Below are 13759 nucleotides of genomic sequence, written 5' to 3'. Positions count from 1 at the left end.
ATGTTTCTACAGCAGCTTAGAGTAGAGGCAGCCGGAGGTGAAAGTTCTCTCAATCAACTAGTTAGTAAATTCTGGGAATCCGAAAACGTTACACCCATCTCACCGAGGAGGAACAATTATGCGGAAAGCACTATCGTAATACCACCACGCGCGATACATGTGGCTGGTACATCGTCAAGCTACCATATCGTTAAGATCCTGCCACTCTGGGAGAAACCGGATACACAGCGTTGTACCAATTCAATTCCCTACAAAGACGAATGCAAGGGAATCCAGACCAATGAAACCGTTTTTCAGACTACATTTCACAGTATATCCAAGCGGAACACACATCTTACATAGCACCTGCCAAGGATCCAGAGAAGATAATATATCTCCCGCATCAGGGCGTTCTCAAAGAAGACAGCAGCACAACTAAACTTCTGGTCGTGTTCAATGCCTCGCAGAAGTCTACCAATGGCTTGGCACTCAACGATATCCTGATGACTGGACCAGTAGTTCAGGATACTTTGTACAATATTCTTTTGAATTTCCGAACGCATTGCATTGCGTTGACAGGGGACATTGAGAAAATGTACCTTCAAATAAAGGTCACCAGTGAGGACAGCAAGCTCATTCGGATGCTGTGGCAGGAACCGGGTCAACCGGTGGCAGAGTATGGTATGAAAACCGTTACGTTTGGTATCACTTGTGCCCCCCATCTGGCTACCCGAACCTTGCAACAGAAGCCATCAAGGATTTTTATGTCGACGATTGCCTGACTGGGGCCCGCAGCGTCGAGGAGGCAATAACAAAACGGCGGCAGATTACAGCGTTGATGCAGAAAAGGATGTTTCAAAATCAGAAAGAGGGCATCCAACAAGCGGACTGTTATGGCGGACATTCCAGCAGCGGAACGAGTTCATTATTTCGATCCAGAATCAACATTAAAAACGCTTGGCGTGAGGTGGCAGGTAGTAGAAGACTTGTTCACATTCAACGTAGATGTCGACCCTACGCAGACATACTTCCTCAAGCGGTACTTTTTACGATTGCAACATTTTTCGATCCTCTTGGACTGATCGGTCCTGTATCGGTCATGGCAAAGGTATTCATGCAAGAGCTATGGAAAATCGACTGAGATGAAGCTCTTCCGGAAACGTTCAACCAACGTTGACGAACCTTTCTGGTGCATCTGCAAGAATCCTGGCGCATCAAAATCCCGCGTCGTTGCATCGGACTGGACAATCCAACATGTATCTATTTGCATGGTTATTGTGACGCTTCCGAACTCGCATACGGTGCAGTTCTCAACCTGCGGGCCATCGACGATACCGGTAAGACTAGCTCTCGACTTCTGTGCTCCAAGGCAAGGGTAGCAACTAGTGAAAACGGTGAAGCTAACACTACGAGTAAACCTGCGAGGAACGGTGGCATGGAGCGATTCGACTACTACTTTAGCATGGATTGCGGGAGATCCGAGCAGATGGAAAACCTTCGTTGCCAACAAAGTGGCAGAAATTAACACCGTAATCCCTGCGGTTAATTGGAGGCACATTGCAAGTGAGATGAATCCTACAGATCTGCTCAGTCGAGGAGCAGCTCCGTCAACACTAGCATCCTGTTAACTGTGGTGGAATGGACCAAATTGGACTCCTGGCGAGACAAACGAACAGTTGGAATCAAGATTATCAGTGGCAGAAACTCACATAGTGGAAAAGAAGCAACGAAAGCCGGCGGTATCAGCTTATCCGGTCATCATCGAAAACAAATTGGACATGACATTTTTGTTGGATAAGATCTCATCATTCCCGCGCATGATCCGAGTACTGGCATGGATTGTGCGATTTCCTTCAAATTGCCAACCGAGAAAGAGTGAGCGAATACCTTGTACCGATTGAGCTGACTGCGGCGCGAAATTTACTAGTCCGGTACGCACAACAAACGTACGGAGCAGAAAATAATGCAATTCAGCACGCATGTGCTCTGCCGTCATAAAGTTTGCTTCTACCGTTATCTCCATTTATAGATGGCGATCTCCACAGGGTGGGCGGAAGGTTGGCGTTATCCAATTTGGAGTACGAAACAATGCATCCTATCATCTTATCAGCCGACAGTCGGTTGGCTGCATTATTATTTCGCTATGAACATCTAAGAAATCATCATTTAGGCGCCCAGTCTCTGTTAGCTACAGTTAGGCGTACTTATTGGATTCCACGTGGCAGAAATTTGGCTCGAAAAATGGTTTGGAATTGTATTCCGTGTCATAGAGCAAATCCAAACAGAGGAATGCTTCAGCAATTTATGGGGCATCTTCCCGTCGAAAGAACACAACCATCACCTCCATTTTACATTTTACTAATATAACGAAGAGCACCGGGTTCACCGACAACAAAAGGCTACATCGCATTATTCATTTGCTTCACAACACGGGCAGTCCATTTGGAAGCAGTTAGCCAGCTGACCACTAAGGCATTTCTAGCTGCTTTGAGACGGTTCGTCTTACGGCGAGGCCATTGCGGACATCCCAACAAACATTTTTGTAGAACAGCAGCTTATTCAATCGTTGTATAGCTAATTACCGGGTAACAGGCGCTTATAAAGCTGTTATACAACAAAAATGTTTGTTGGGATATTTATTTACGACTACACACCAAGCGAAGATCACCCGTATGAAGTGCGATGCAAATATCTTCACGAGCTGAAACAACACTTTTGGGACCGATGGCGACGAGAATACCTACCAGAGCAACAGATCCGGGGAAAATGGCACACCACTTTCAAGGATCTGCAGCTAAACGACATGGTGCTGATCAGAAAGCAAAAACTTCCCCGGGTACCAATGAACGGTAGGGCGAATCATCAAAATACACAGCAGCCCAGATGGGCATTCCAGACTAGCAACCGTTAAGAGACAACAAAATGAACTCGTACATTCAGTACACAATATTAGTAAACTGCCGATTTAAACTAAATTTATAAATATATCAATCTGTAGAAATAAAATTGAATATACAATTTGGTGGGCGGCCGACACCTTATACTTACCATTGTGGCCAACCCATCTGGCGGGCCAACGAATCTGAAAAATAAATATACTTACCTTGATGATCAACCACGTTGGTCCTCTTTTCTAGTCTCGTTAACATTTTTTAGCTTTCTCTTATCATATTCTCCTTTTCGGTCACGTTCTGCTCATTTGTCTTCCCGGTTTTGCTCAGTGGCGATATCGTAACCAATGTGGTTCTGCCGCGATGCGATTATTGCTAGTTGGAAAAATTATTTGAATTTCGCGTTCTTTTTCGTTTTCTCCATTTTTCTTGTTTACTGTTCTTGTTTCTTAATTTTCCTGCTCCTGAATTTTCTTATTTTCAGTTCTTCGTTTTTCATCCCTATTGGTTCCATTTTTTCTCCTTTTTTGTACAGTTTGTTTATTTTCTTTTTTAGAATGTATCTTCGTTTTCTCTTCTTTTACCCCTTATTAGTCTTTTCCGTTTTCAAACCTTTTTCGGTCCAGTCTCCTCTTTTTTTCATTCTTTTTCGACTATTCTTTTTATGCCAATTTTGGCCAATTATTTTACTCTCCCACGTTTTTCCTCTTTTCCTAGTCAAACAGGCCAGTTTTTTTTCGTGATTTTCCTCGTCCTCTTTTCTGTACTGGTTCTAACTTGGATTCAACTTGCACTTGACCTAGTCTTTGGAATTGGACTTAAAACCAGACTAAAAATCAGAGGGGTTGTGTACAAGACACGACCGCATATATAGGTGACGCAGGACTACGTAAGTCTCTTTGTAGTGATAGTAGCATGTATCCATGCTTGTAATCATTCGTTTCTTCATGTATACATGCTATATGCAACATATATACATGCTATATGCAACATATATACATGCTACATGCGTTGTATGTAGCATTTATCAAAGTAGTAACATTGCATACGTTCAATTCTCAAAAGATTTCAGAGTTATTTCAACGTGCATATGGAAACAATTTAACAAAATCAAGAACACAAACTATTGCTTTCCTGCTACCTTACAGAAATTAAAGATTGCTTTTATTACCCATGGTTACCCACGTTGAAGAGATTTTACCAATTCAATCCTATTTTATCAACAGCACATCTTTTCACTACACTTCTAATGAAACGGCAATCATGCGTATTCATACAGAGTCATATTATAACCGAACACTATAGCTGTAGCACATTTTTGTAGAATTTGCTATCTGTTGGGACAACGAACTTGTGTCGTTTTTTCTGGCACACTTCCCTAACACAGACATCAAATTAGACTAGGTTTAATCGCGTTCGTAAGAAATCTGTTGGCACGAAGGGATTTTGTCACTCTTTCTGGCGTACTTCCCAAGCAAGGACATCAAAATGGTCTAGGTTTAATCGCGGTGTAAAGAAATCTTGTTGAAACGAGGAAACCTTGTCACTTATTTTGGCTTACTTCCCAAGCACAGATATCAGATTGGTATAGGTTTAGATCATCCTAAAGAATCTTCCAACCAATCATGAGCGAGAATTCTGGTAAAACATAGGTTCATCATTTTCAATTTTTCAATAGTTCAACATCAAGAATCCATACTTTTCTTCATTTGGGGCAATTCTTAGAAGATTTTCCAAACGATTGGTGTAAGAATATTGAAAATCGATCGAAAAACCGCTGTGCTATTAGCGCTCAAAACCTTTCATTTTTCGTGACGCACGCGTTTTTCGATTTTTTGGAATGACACCCTATCTCAAAACTTGCCGTAAGACGTAGTCCTACGTCAAAAATTTGACTTGAAATGTATGTTCAAATTGGGCACGAACGTGGCATGAAATTGAAACTGAATTTCGATTTAAAGTTAAGCTTAAATTACCAACATCAAAACCACCTATTCTTGCAAGGCTCAAGAAATAGAAGCAATAATCTTTTAACATAGCTCTTAATAGATTGAAAATACCCTCTCGAACTCTATAATTTTCTTGCAATCGTATAAATTTGTTTTCTTTATTTAGAGTCAATATAATATTTATCTGGCGTCTGCTTACAGCTTTGGGGAAAGCGGAATAAAAATAAATGATTTCCAGCTTGTCACCCTGTTGGAGTCAACTGCATATTTTGATTTATTGGCCCTTTATAAATGTTAGTCGAGATTTTAACGACATTGACAGCTAAACTCCGCAAATATTTAAAATCTCAACCTTTGAAGGCGATGATCTTGTCCGGAATCTATAGACAGCTATCTCTTTCGCGCTTACGGTTTGGATACCATTGTGGATATCATGCTTCACCGTGCTTGCCGGGCCCATATAGCTGAATAGAGTTAAAAATATTTTGATTGAAAAAGTTCATCGAAGCAATCGGACGAAAAAAAAAATCGATTTTACTCCAAAAAATCCCACCAAATCAGGAAACAATAATGGATTTGCTCGGTTCTATTCTTGGTTCAATGGATAAACCACCGTCCAGAGATAAGAAGGAAAAAGAAATGATCGAAAGTAAGTCGCAATTGTTCGACAGCATGCAAAAGTTTATTTTTGTTTTTTTCGATTCAGAACAGAAAAAGGAGATTGAGATGCTGAAAAATAAGGAACGAGACGAACTGAACCGCTTCCGGAGATACGCGGAGGAGCGTTTGGCAAGGCTCGTCAAGGATCCTGTCCGGCAGTACATGGAATTTCAACCATTGGACAAAGTTCACCGTTCGGTGGTGTAGGTCTCGATTGGGTTCTCTCGAATGACGGCTTCTAACCAGAATAAATTTTTAGACATGATATAGCGGAGATCGGTGGGTTGGTTGCGATGAGCTTCGGAGTCGAGGGCGTCGATCGGTACATTGTGGTGTACAAGAAGGAACATTTACCGTCCGAGGACGAATTGGCAGCTCGCCGGAATGGCGATCCATGGAACAAGCAAACTGCTGCCGAGTACGCTGAGAAACGCAAACACCAGAAATGGTTGGAGGATGAACGACAGCAGGTCGGGTCGGATAAAGAGAGCGTAATTGTGGTGCCTCCTACCAACTATAAGGATAAGTACGTTCACCTGATTGGCCAAGAATCGGCACTGGAAGCGGCCAAAAAGACGGAGTCGAACAAGTCCTACGGTTATGGTAAGTTTCATGGGTGACAGTTGGTACGATTTAGTAAGCCTGTATGTGGACATGTATTTTTCAGTTCCCAGTGAGAATAAGCGAGATATCCGTTCGATCGAACAAACGATGGCCGACATACAGGCGAAAAAGAAGTTAAAGGCTCAACATGCTAGCACTACGAGCGACACGATTAAGCCGGAACCGGCCGAGCCGACTGAGTAGGCGGCCGGCTGCCGAGCTGGCCGGTCAATGACTGATTGTGAGATAAAACCGTAAGTGTTGTGCGCTATAATTTTTAAGTGAATGAGCCCGCAAAGGTTTATACTGCTGTTCTAAAGTAGGTTATTTCCACCGTTTTTTTTTTTTGCTTTGCTTGATTCGAGTGACTCAATTAATTTTTAAGTCAGTCATAAGACATTGTGCCATGATTTTTGCAGAGGCACAGATGGCTTTTTTCACATCACTATATTTTAATATGCCACCAAATTTTCGTAATTTTTTTATATATCGTTTTTGAAGCTACATTTCAGTTCATTTTAAATAGTTACGAAGTAACCAAAAATCAAGCCCGCTGGCATTAAAAGTTATTTGGACCAGACTTTGCGGAAAAAATCATTGAAACTGCTAAGGAACTGCTTGGGGTCATTCATCTCGATAAAATTATAAAAATCAATGTAATTGTTTAGGATTTTGAACATTATTGCAATAAGCGACGCTCACAGAGCTTGAGCATACTCAACATTATGAACAAACCTAACTAGAATTAATCAGATTTAGTCATAATAATAAAAGCTGAGAATAGCAGTACATCTTAATAAAAGAGATCATAGAATAATGTTTTAACGAACGATTTGAGTTCAAAAAATATAATTTTTAAAGTGAAAATAGTTAAACACCTTCAGGATTTAGAAGTTTTAACATTATACATAAAGTTCCGATTTTATCAATCAAATGAGCGACCGAATTCATCGGACCCGATTCAATAGCAAGGATATTCTAGCTTTATTTAAGAAAAGCTGACATCTCAGTTGCTATTAGGGCTTAAACTTTTACAAAGCTAGTAGACATATCCAAATTCACACGCAATCTAGTAACAGTAGAGCAATTAGTAAGCCCTTACCGGTCATCCTAACGATATAGTTGAATATCGGAACAACCGTTCTTCCAACAAGTAAACCATTAAACCGTTTTTACGACCCAGTTTTTATCGTCTAAAGAATAATTTAATTTCTACTCATACGTGTAAGAAAAACATTGTTTCCAACGTGGCCTACCACATAAAAACTGCCTTTTCTCGCAGTATCCGAAGTCCATACCGGGTCCATTCTGGTTCGGTAATCCACAGTTCGGTTGCACTTTCCAGACAGGACATTATGGCAGCTCCCTTCCAGGAAGTAATTTCCTGATCGATATCCTTCGAACTGGTAACTATATTGTGCTCTGAGCGATAGATTAGCGGAATTTTCAACGCCACACGATTCTGCAACCAATTGCTAATGCCAGTAAACTTCATTCCCCCTCCGACGACGAGAATGCATCCGTACATTTTCCGCTTCAGTTCGTCATTTGCTGCAAAACGGTGGGAATTGTTAAAAAAATCTAAACACCAAATTTACTTCTCGAAAACCTACGGCAACGTTCGATGCTCTGCAGCACAGCTTGATCAATCCCGATCACCTGTCCACCGGGCATTATAAAATCCTTATCGCTAGCTTTGCCGCCGTCTTTCTCCTGTTCCTCTACGACCATGTCGTCATCTTGATTTTCCGCGTTCCCAATACCGCTTTCGTTTGCAGTCTGTTCCAGATTTTCCTTCCCCCTGCGACCGGTTTCGCGCAAATATTCCGCATCGAAGCAGTCCTCCGGATGCGGCTGGGCCGCACACGGTTTCTGCGTTATCGGAACCGATTTGTTCGCCCCCGTAACGGAAAACAGTTCCGTATGAAAAAGTCCCAACGGAGCAACGATTGCTTCGTCGCCTACTTGCAAAGTGTACTTGCACTTCGCCTGCTGCGGTTGCTGCACGGTGAAGCTTCTCTCCAACGAGCCACAAACATCCAAATTGACGTGACCGTATTCCTCCTTCAGCTGTTTGAGTAGAAAAGCATCCTGCGGGTTACTTTGATTGCATTCTTTATAGGGGAACGCACACTTTTGTAGCATCCAGAAGAACGATTGCGTTACATCGGCACCTCCGTAGTCCAACCGTACTCGGGTATTTGGGTGAGAAATGCCATCCTCCACACAGGATACGGACGTTTTCTGATCGCCAACGTCAATTACGCAAGCATAGCCAAGTCCGGCTCCGAAAGTTGCCGCCACATGATCTTGTACGAGGAAGCAACATCCGAAACCAATTTTGCTGAGAAGCAGAGTTGTCAGTTCCTTCAAATGAGCTCTATTGTAAATGTCCGGTATAACCAGTACCGCTTTGTAGCTTTTTAAGTGTTTCAAATCAATTTTCAATCGATGTCTAAGAACATACTGCCAAATATCTTGCAGATCGCTCATGACACCGGTCATAGACCCTCCAATATTCTTGTGCAAGTTTAGCTCACCTCGCCTGATTGGAAAGTGTAGATTGAACTCCCCCGCAGGATTCAACCAAAGAGTTTCCTCTCCAATCACAGTATTACCAACTTGTTCGTCCTTCCATTCAACGGGAGTATCACTATCTAGTGTTTCCGCTAGGGAACGCCTATTAAAGGCAGATATTTGCTGCGGCGGAGTGGCATATCGCCTACGACCATCCGATTGTACGCAGGATTGCAGCGTATGCGAGACCTAAAAAATTGCACAGACGGCATGAGCCAGCATACTCAGACATATAGGTAATACGAAAACTCACTTGCAATCGACACTCTTCAAACTCTGGCAGTGAATCCTTCGATTGAGCCACCGGAGGTGGTAGCAAACTGTCCTTGTAAGCACGACCATTCGGTTTCCGGCGGCGAGCGATGGCGTGCATGATCCGGCAAGGATTTACATCCGAAGCTCGTCCCATTCGCAGGTACAGCGACCCCGGATGGATGACGATAATATTCTGCGCTTGTAGGTGCTATTATCATAAAAAATAACAGTTTAATAAATTATATTTTCTGTTGTGGTTCTACGAGAAACGTACCTCCGGAGTATCCTTAGTGTTTGCCATTCTAGATTCAAAATAAGATATTTCCAAACAGATCTTTCGTTTAAAAAGTCTTTGAACGATATTTATTATCAGGTTTCACTCGGTTTACAAAAAATTCTAGCGGTTAAAACAGTCTAAAGAAAACGTCCGGGCCCATAAAGCCGGTGAACTGTCCGAGTTCGTGCAGGGGGGATCTATTGCTGTCAAATTTCATATATGTGTGCGTTACCGCAGATGGTGTTTGACAGTACAAACGTCATGGACCAAACGGTGTGTGATTAATTTCGAGCCTAGGGACTCGCAACTCTATTTTTGTCTGCTGCAGTTGACAGAAACTCAAACCCAAACACGCAGCGCAATTTGTGTTTGTATTGTTTTGATTCCGATAATGCATTTATTTGCTTTTTAGCGTAAATAAAACAAACTAAAAAACTTTTCGGAAGCTACATATACAGGTAAGAGCAGCAAATCGGTAAGAAAAAAAGTAGCAAGAGCGGCATTGAAAATTATGGTCACCTGCCTGCCCCTTCACATGTGAGTTTCACAATTCCTTACCAGCCCGGTGTCACCAATACACTCTCACATACGATTTGACAGTACCCCCATACTGATGGGCCCCTCGGTGCTGGGCCCCAAACAACAATGGCCGCTCCATGAAATTTCTATGAAGTGATTTCCCGCCCAGTGCTTTTGACGTTTACATTTGAGTCATAGAAAAATGGCGATGTGCCGTGGGGTCGTTCCTTACCGATAGATCCCCCCTGAGTTCGTGCCCGTCGTCCGATGATGTTTTGGGTAGCCCTTCTCCAGCCTTCACTATTTAAATTCCTTGCTAAATTCATAAAAAAACGCCGTTTTATCACATAGCGGTGAATAGAGAAACTTTAACATTTTTCTCGACAAACATTTGAAACGGGCCAAGCCAAAAGGCGAATTCGCTATGTAAGCACAAATCGATCTCTTGTACTCTCATGGAACTGCCATATGGAGAGTTTGTGAGGATTTGATGCAAAGTTTTGTCTATCCTTTTCTCTCTTTAACAAACCTGTGCACAGACCAGGGGGGATCTATTGCTGTCACATTCCATACATGTGTGCGTTACCGCAGATGGTGTTTGGTCCATGACGTTTGTACTGTCATGGACCAAACGGCGTGTGATTGATTTCGAGCCAAGGGACTCGCAACTCTATTTTTGTCTGCTGCAGTTGACAGAAACTCAAACCCAAACACGCAGCGCAATTGTCGTTTGTATTATTTTGATCCCGATAATGCATTTATTTGCTTTTTAGCGTAAATAAAACAAACTAAGAAACTTTTCGAAAACTACATATACAGGCAAGAGCAGCAAATTGGTAAGAAAAAAAGTAGCAAGAGCGGCATTAAAAATTATGGTCACCTGCCTGCCCCTTTACATGTGAGTTTCACAATTCCTTACCGATAGATCCCCCCTGGCACAGACTTCACAAATAGAACAAACTTGGGAAGGTGGCAGCACCGTTTCACGCACATAGCGAATTCGAGCAAAACTAATAGCAACCGTTCGCTACCTGGTTGTGATTATTGGAACTACAAAAAAAGTGCAATTCCCAAAATGCTTGCTGGCACCTATATGGAGCTCAACTTTAAAAGTAATATTTTCCTGAATTAACAACAGTGGGAATGATGAAAATGGATAATAAAGGTGTTACGGCTGGCTGGCTCGGAGGTCGGTTCCTCTCTGGAGCCACCAAAATGTTACCTCTAGGGTATTAAATCGAGAGTAACCTGACTGGTCCTTTAAAAAGGAGTATCTTCAAAGATGTTTATCTTTAAACTTACTAACCAAGGTCCTTCTCCTATTCGGAAGGCTTAGAGAGCAAGTAGAAAAACTTTCGAAGTACTTTTCGGATTAGAAAGAACCTTACTGCGTGCAAGGGGTCGGACACTCAGCACATAGTGCCCCGGCACTGCAGAAATATCAAACGGCACACCTCTAAAGCCTTATAAAAATAACATTTATAGGGCTTTACATACCTCCGGTTCAATTTTACATATGAAATGGGAGCACGGTCAGTTGTCAAAATCATCTCGCACGGTTGCCAGGTCTATCAGATTTTAACAAATTTAACAAATCTTGCAGTTCGGCACTTTCGGTACAGCACCGGCACAGTTCGGTTCGTTTCAAGTCGCCTAACATAAAAACGGCTGTGCCGAGTGTCCGACCCCTTGACTGCGTGTCAGTTTAACTCTAGTTTATTTTCCGCAAAACTACTCTATACAAAATTTTACAGAAGAAATCCTATACCTAAAAGGTCTATACCTGCGCCTAACGAAAAAGGAGAAAAGAAGAGAGAAATAATAGGCGAATTCGAGCAAAACTAATAGCAACCGTTCGCTACCTGGTTGTGATTATTGGAACTACAAAAAAAGTGCAATTCCCAAAATGCTTGCTGGCACCTATATCACAGACAAACAGACATAACACTCGTTTTCCATTCATCGTACCGATTAAACCGTCATTTCAAATTTGGGCTTAGTTGGGAATGTCTCCGTTTTGGTCAAACTGGCGCTTTTTGACGAAAGAAGGGGAATTCCCCATAAAAGATACTTACTACTTCGAGGGATACCCATGTTGCTATTTGATATTTGGGAATGTCGATCATAGATGGCGCTAGTGTTCAGGCTAAATGTGAGGTACGATCATTTTTGCTGATTTTTCTTCCAAGAGTTATGTCTGTTTGTCTGTGCCTATATGGAGCTCAACTTTAAAAGTAATATTTTACTGAATTAACAACAGTGGGAATGATGAAAATGGATAATAAAGGTAAGAAAATGCATTTCCTTTCATTTGATATATATTGTTTCTGATTCGGGAGATTATTAGAGCTTCGCAAGTGTATTTATGTCTACGAACTGATAGGTTATATGTTTGGCTCTTGGCGCAGGTGATGCTAATCACAAAAATAAATCCGTTAACATTTGAAAACACATTGGAATGCACTGAAAACTGAAAATAATTGGTGATTCTCTATCCAGGATATGTAAACTTTACAGCTGACTCTGTTTACTTTTGTTTCATGCGATACAAAATCAAACATTAATATTTTTCTGCCATAAAGTTAATTAATTCGAATATTTTCACTTACTTTAACGTAGATAAACAAATTTCTTCCAATATTTCGCTATCTAAAATCCTGACAATTGAAAGGGTTAATCAAAAACTGCATTTTATTTCAGCTTTTTTCAAAACTGTATGGAGTTTGACAGCGATTTTACTTTTCATCACTTTTTTTATGCAGCGCCTCCAAGCGGGTGATAGCTTGTCAAAAACGCCTATTGTTCATTCAAATTTGCCTATTTTGTGCCGAAACTTGATAATCCGGAATTTACAACCGGTCATTAATCACAAATGTTTAATCTTCCCTATTCAAGTGCGAATGCATTCATTCCTTCTTTATCTGTTCCTTCCGCTTAGTGAAAACTACCTGAGGCGGGTGTAAAGTGTGGGCGCTTAATCCGCATTGCACATTCTAATCTTTCGTTCGGACCCTGCATATAATTGCCTACGCAGCCTAATCTGCAAAAGGGTCTCGCTCAAGTGTCTGGTTTTGGTTTATGGTTTGTTTTTGTTGACCTTTCGTCTTTACTTGAATGAAATGTGATTATGAAAGTAAACCGTAAATGTTTTAATGACTCAGCAGATGTTTGTTTCCTTTCTTCTAATCTTTCTACAATTTGTACACGCAGGTACCAAAAGATATATGATTCATGAATCTATTTTAAGAACCTTCTTTAGCTATAGGAAATAAATGAATTGAATTTAACTTAATATTAATAAACTTTCTAATTAAGATGCGTAAGTAACAAAAGGTAAGAAAAAGCATTACCTTTCATTTGATATATATTGTTCCTGCTTCGGGAGATTATTAGAGCTTCGCAAGTGTATTTATGGTTACGAACTGATAGGTTATATGTTCGGTTCTTGGCGCAGATGATGCTAATCAAGAAAATAAATCCGTTAGCACTTGAAAACACATTGGAAAACGCTGAAGACTGAAAATAATTGGTGATTCTCTATCCAGGATATGTAAACTTTACAGCTGACTCTATGTACTTTTGTTTCATGCGGTACAAAATCAAACATTAACATTTTTCTGCCATAAAGTTAATTAATTCGAATATTCGAGTAATACCAACTCCTACCTACTCATCTTTGAACTATTAGCATTGGTTAGAATACTTTCTAATAGTAGTGTATTATTTATGGTTATTATTATTATTATTATTATTATTTTTTTAATGTTATTTTTTATTTATGGTTATTTGTGTTTAGATCAGATTTCTTTTTTCTATCGAGGTGTTCGTCGATGCTGCTGTCGCGGGTGTGATTTTTTTGAAGTGTTATGGTCCGGAAGAATCTCTGTTGAACGTTGGTGATGGACATGGTGTATGGTCACAGAGAACAGACATCCAAGCGAAAGATCCTCACTTGGATAAAACTTATGTCAAATTAGTTGGGAAACTATAGTGATGGCGTCGCTAAAGGCGCATGAAATTCTACACTAAACTCCCAACAGCTAGCTTCT

The 13759-nt window shown here is 41.0% G+C and overlaps 3 protein-coding genes across 3 annotated transcripts; 2 read left to right on the top strand and 1 right to left on the bottom strand.

Annotated features, from left to right (window-relative positions):
* On the top strand, positions 1 to 761 carry LOC128735279 (uncharacterized). Its single transcript, XM_053829769.1, has 2 exons — positions 1 to 229; positions 298 to 761. Exons 1-2 carry the CDS (start codon positions 1 to 3, stop codon positions 759 to 761), a joined length of 693 nt encoding a protein of 230 aa, XP_053685744.1.
* A 4601-nt stretch (positions 762 to 5362) lies between these two features.
* LOC128737818 (sperm-associated antigen 7) lies at positions 5363 to 6297 on the top strand. The gene is made up of 4 exons (XM_053832554.1): positions 5363 to 5468; positions 5526 to 5682; positions 5739 to 6082; positions 6147 to 6297. The coding sequence occupies exons 1-4, from the start codon at positions 5390 to 5392 to the stop codon at positions 6284 to 6286; spliced, it is 720 nt and encodes a 239-aa protein (XP_053688529.1). The 5' UTR covers positions 5363 to 5389; the 3' UTR covers positions 6287 to 6297.
* A 969-nt stretch (positions 6298 to 7266) lies between these two features.
* LOC128737133 (actin-related protein 8) lies at positions 7267 to 9308 on the bottom strand. Its single transcript, XM_053831698.1, has 4 exons — positions 9189 to 9308; positions 8913 to 9122; positions 7696 to 8848; positions 7267 to 7633 (listed from the first exon to the last, which is right to left on the bottom strand). The coding sequence occupies exons 1-4, from the start codon at positions 9213 to 9215 to the stop codon at positions 7335 to 7337; spliced, it is 1689 nt and encodes a 562-aa protein (XP_053687673.1). The 5' UTR covers positions 9216 to 9308; the 3' UTR covers positions 7267 to 7334.
* Positions 9309 to 13759: the final 4451 nt, after the last annotated feature.

The sequence above is a fragment of the Sabethes cyaneus genome, chromosome 2 (genome assembly GCF_943734655.1).
Source record: "Sabethes cyaneus chromosome 2, idSabCyanKW18_F2, whole genome shotgun sequence".
NCBI lineage: Eukaryota > Metazoa > Arthropoda > Insecta > Diptera > Culicidae > Sabethes > Sabethes cyaneus.
The sequence above is the reverse complement of the archived record's forward strand: the minus strand, read 5'-3'. Positions and strand labels throughout refer to the sequence as shown.

What these genes read in the sequence shown, in the direction of transcription:
- LOC128735279 (XM_053829769.1), top strand. Translation starts at nt 1, where the DNA reads ATGTTTCTACAGCAGCTTAGAGTAGAGGCAGCCGGAGGTGAAAGTTCT. An exon ending in GGAGAAACCGGATACACAGC is followed by an intron (nt 230 to 297) that starts GTTGTACCAATT and finishes ACCGTTTTTCAG; the next exon opens with ACTACATTTCACAGTATATC.
- LOC128737818 (XM_053832554.1), top strand. Translation starts at nt 5,390, where the DNA reads ATGGATTTGCTCGGTTCTATTCTTGGTTCAATGGATAAACCACCGTCC. An exon ending in GGAAAAAGAAATGATCGAAA is followed by an intron (nt 5,469 to 5,525) that starts GTAAGTCGCAAT and finishes TTTTCGATTCAG; the next exon opens with AACAGAAAAAGGAGATTGAG. An exon ending in AAAGTTCACCGTTCGGTGGT is followed by an intron (nt 5,683 to 5,738) that starts GTAGGTCTCGAT and finishes ATAAATTTTTAG; the next exon opens with ACATGATATAGCGGAGATCG.
- LOC128737133 (XM_053831698.1), bottom strand. Translation starts at nt 9,215, where the DNA reads ATGGCAAACACTAAGGATACTCCGGAG. An exon ending in ACACTAAGGATACTCCGGAG is followed by an intron (nt 9,123 to 9,188) that starts GTACGTTTCTCG and finishes TTATGATAATAG; the next exon opens with CACCTACAAGCGCAGAATAT. An exon ending in TTGAAGAGTGTCGATTGCAA is followed by an intron (nt 8,849 to 8,912) that starts GTGAGTTTTCGT and finishes GCAATTTTTTAG; the next exon opens with GTCTCGCATACGCTGCAATC.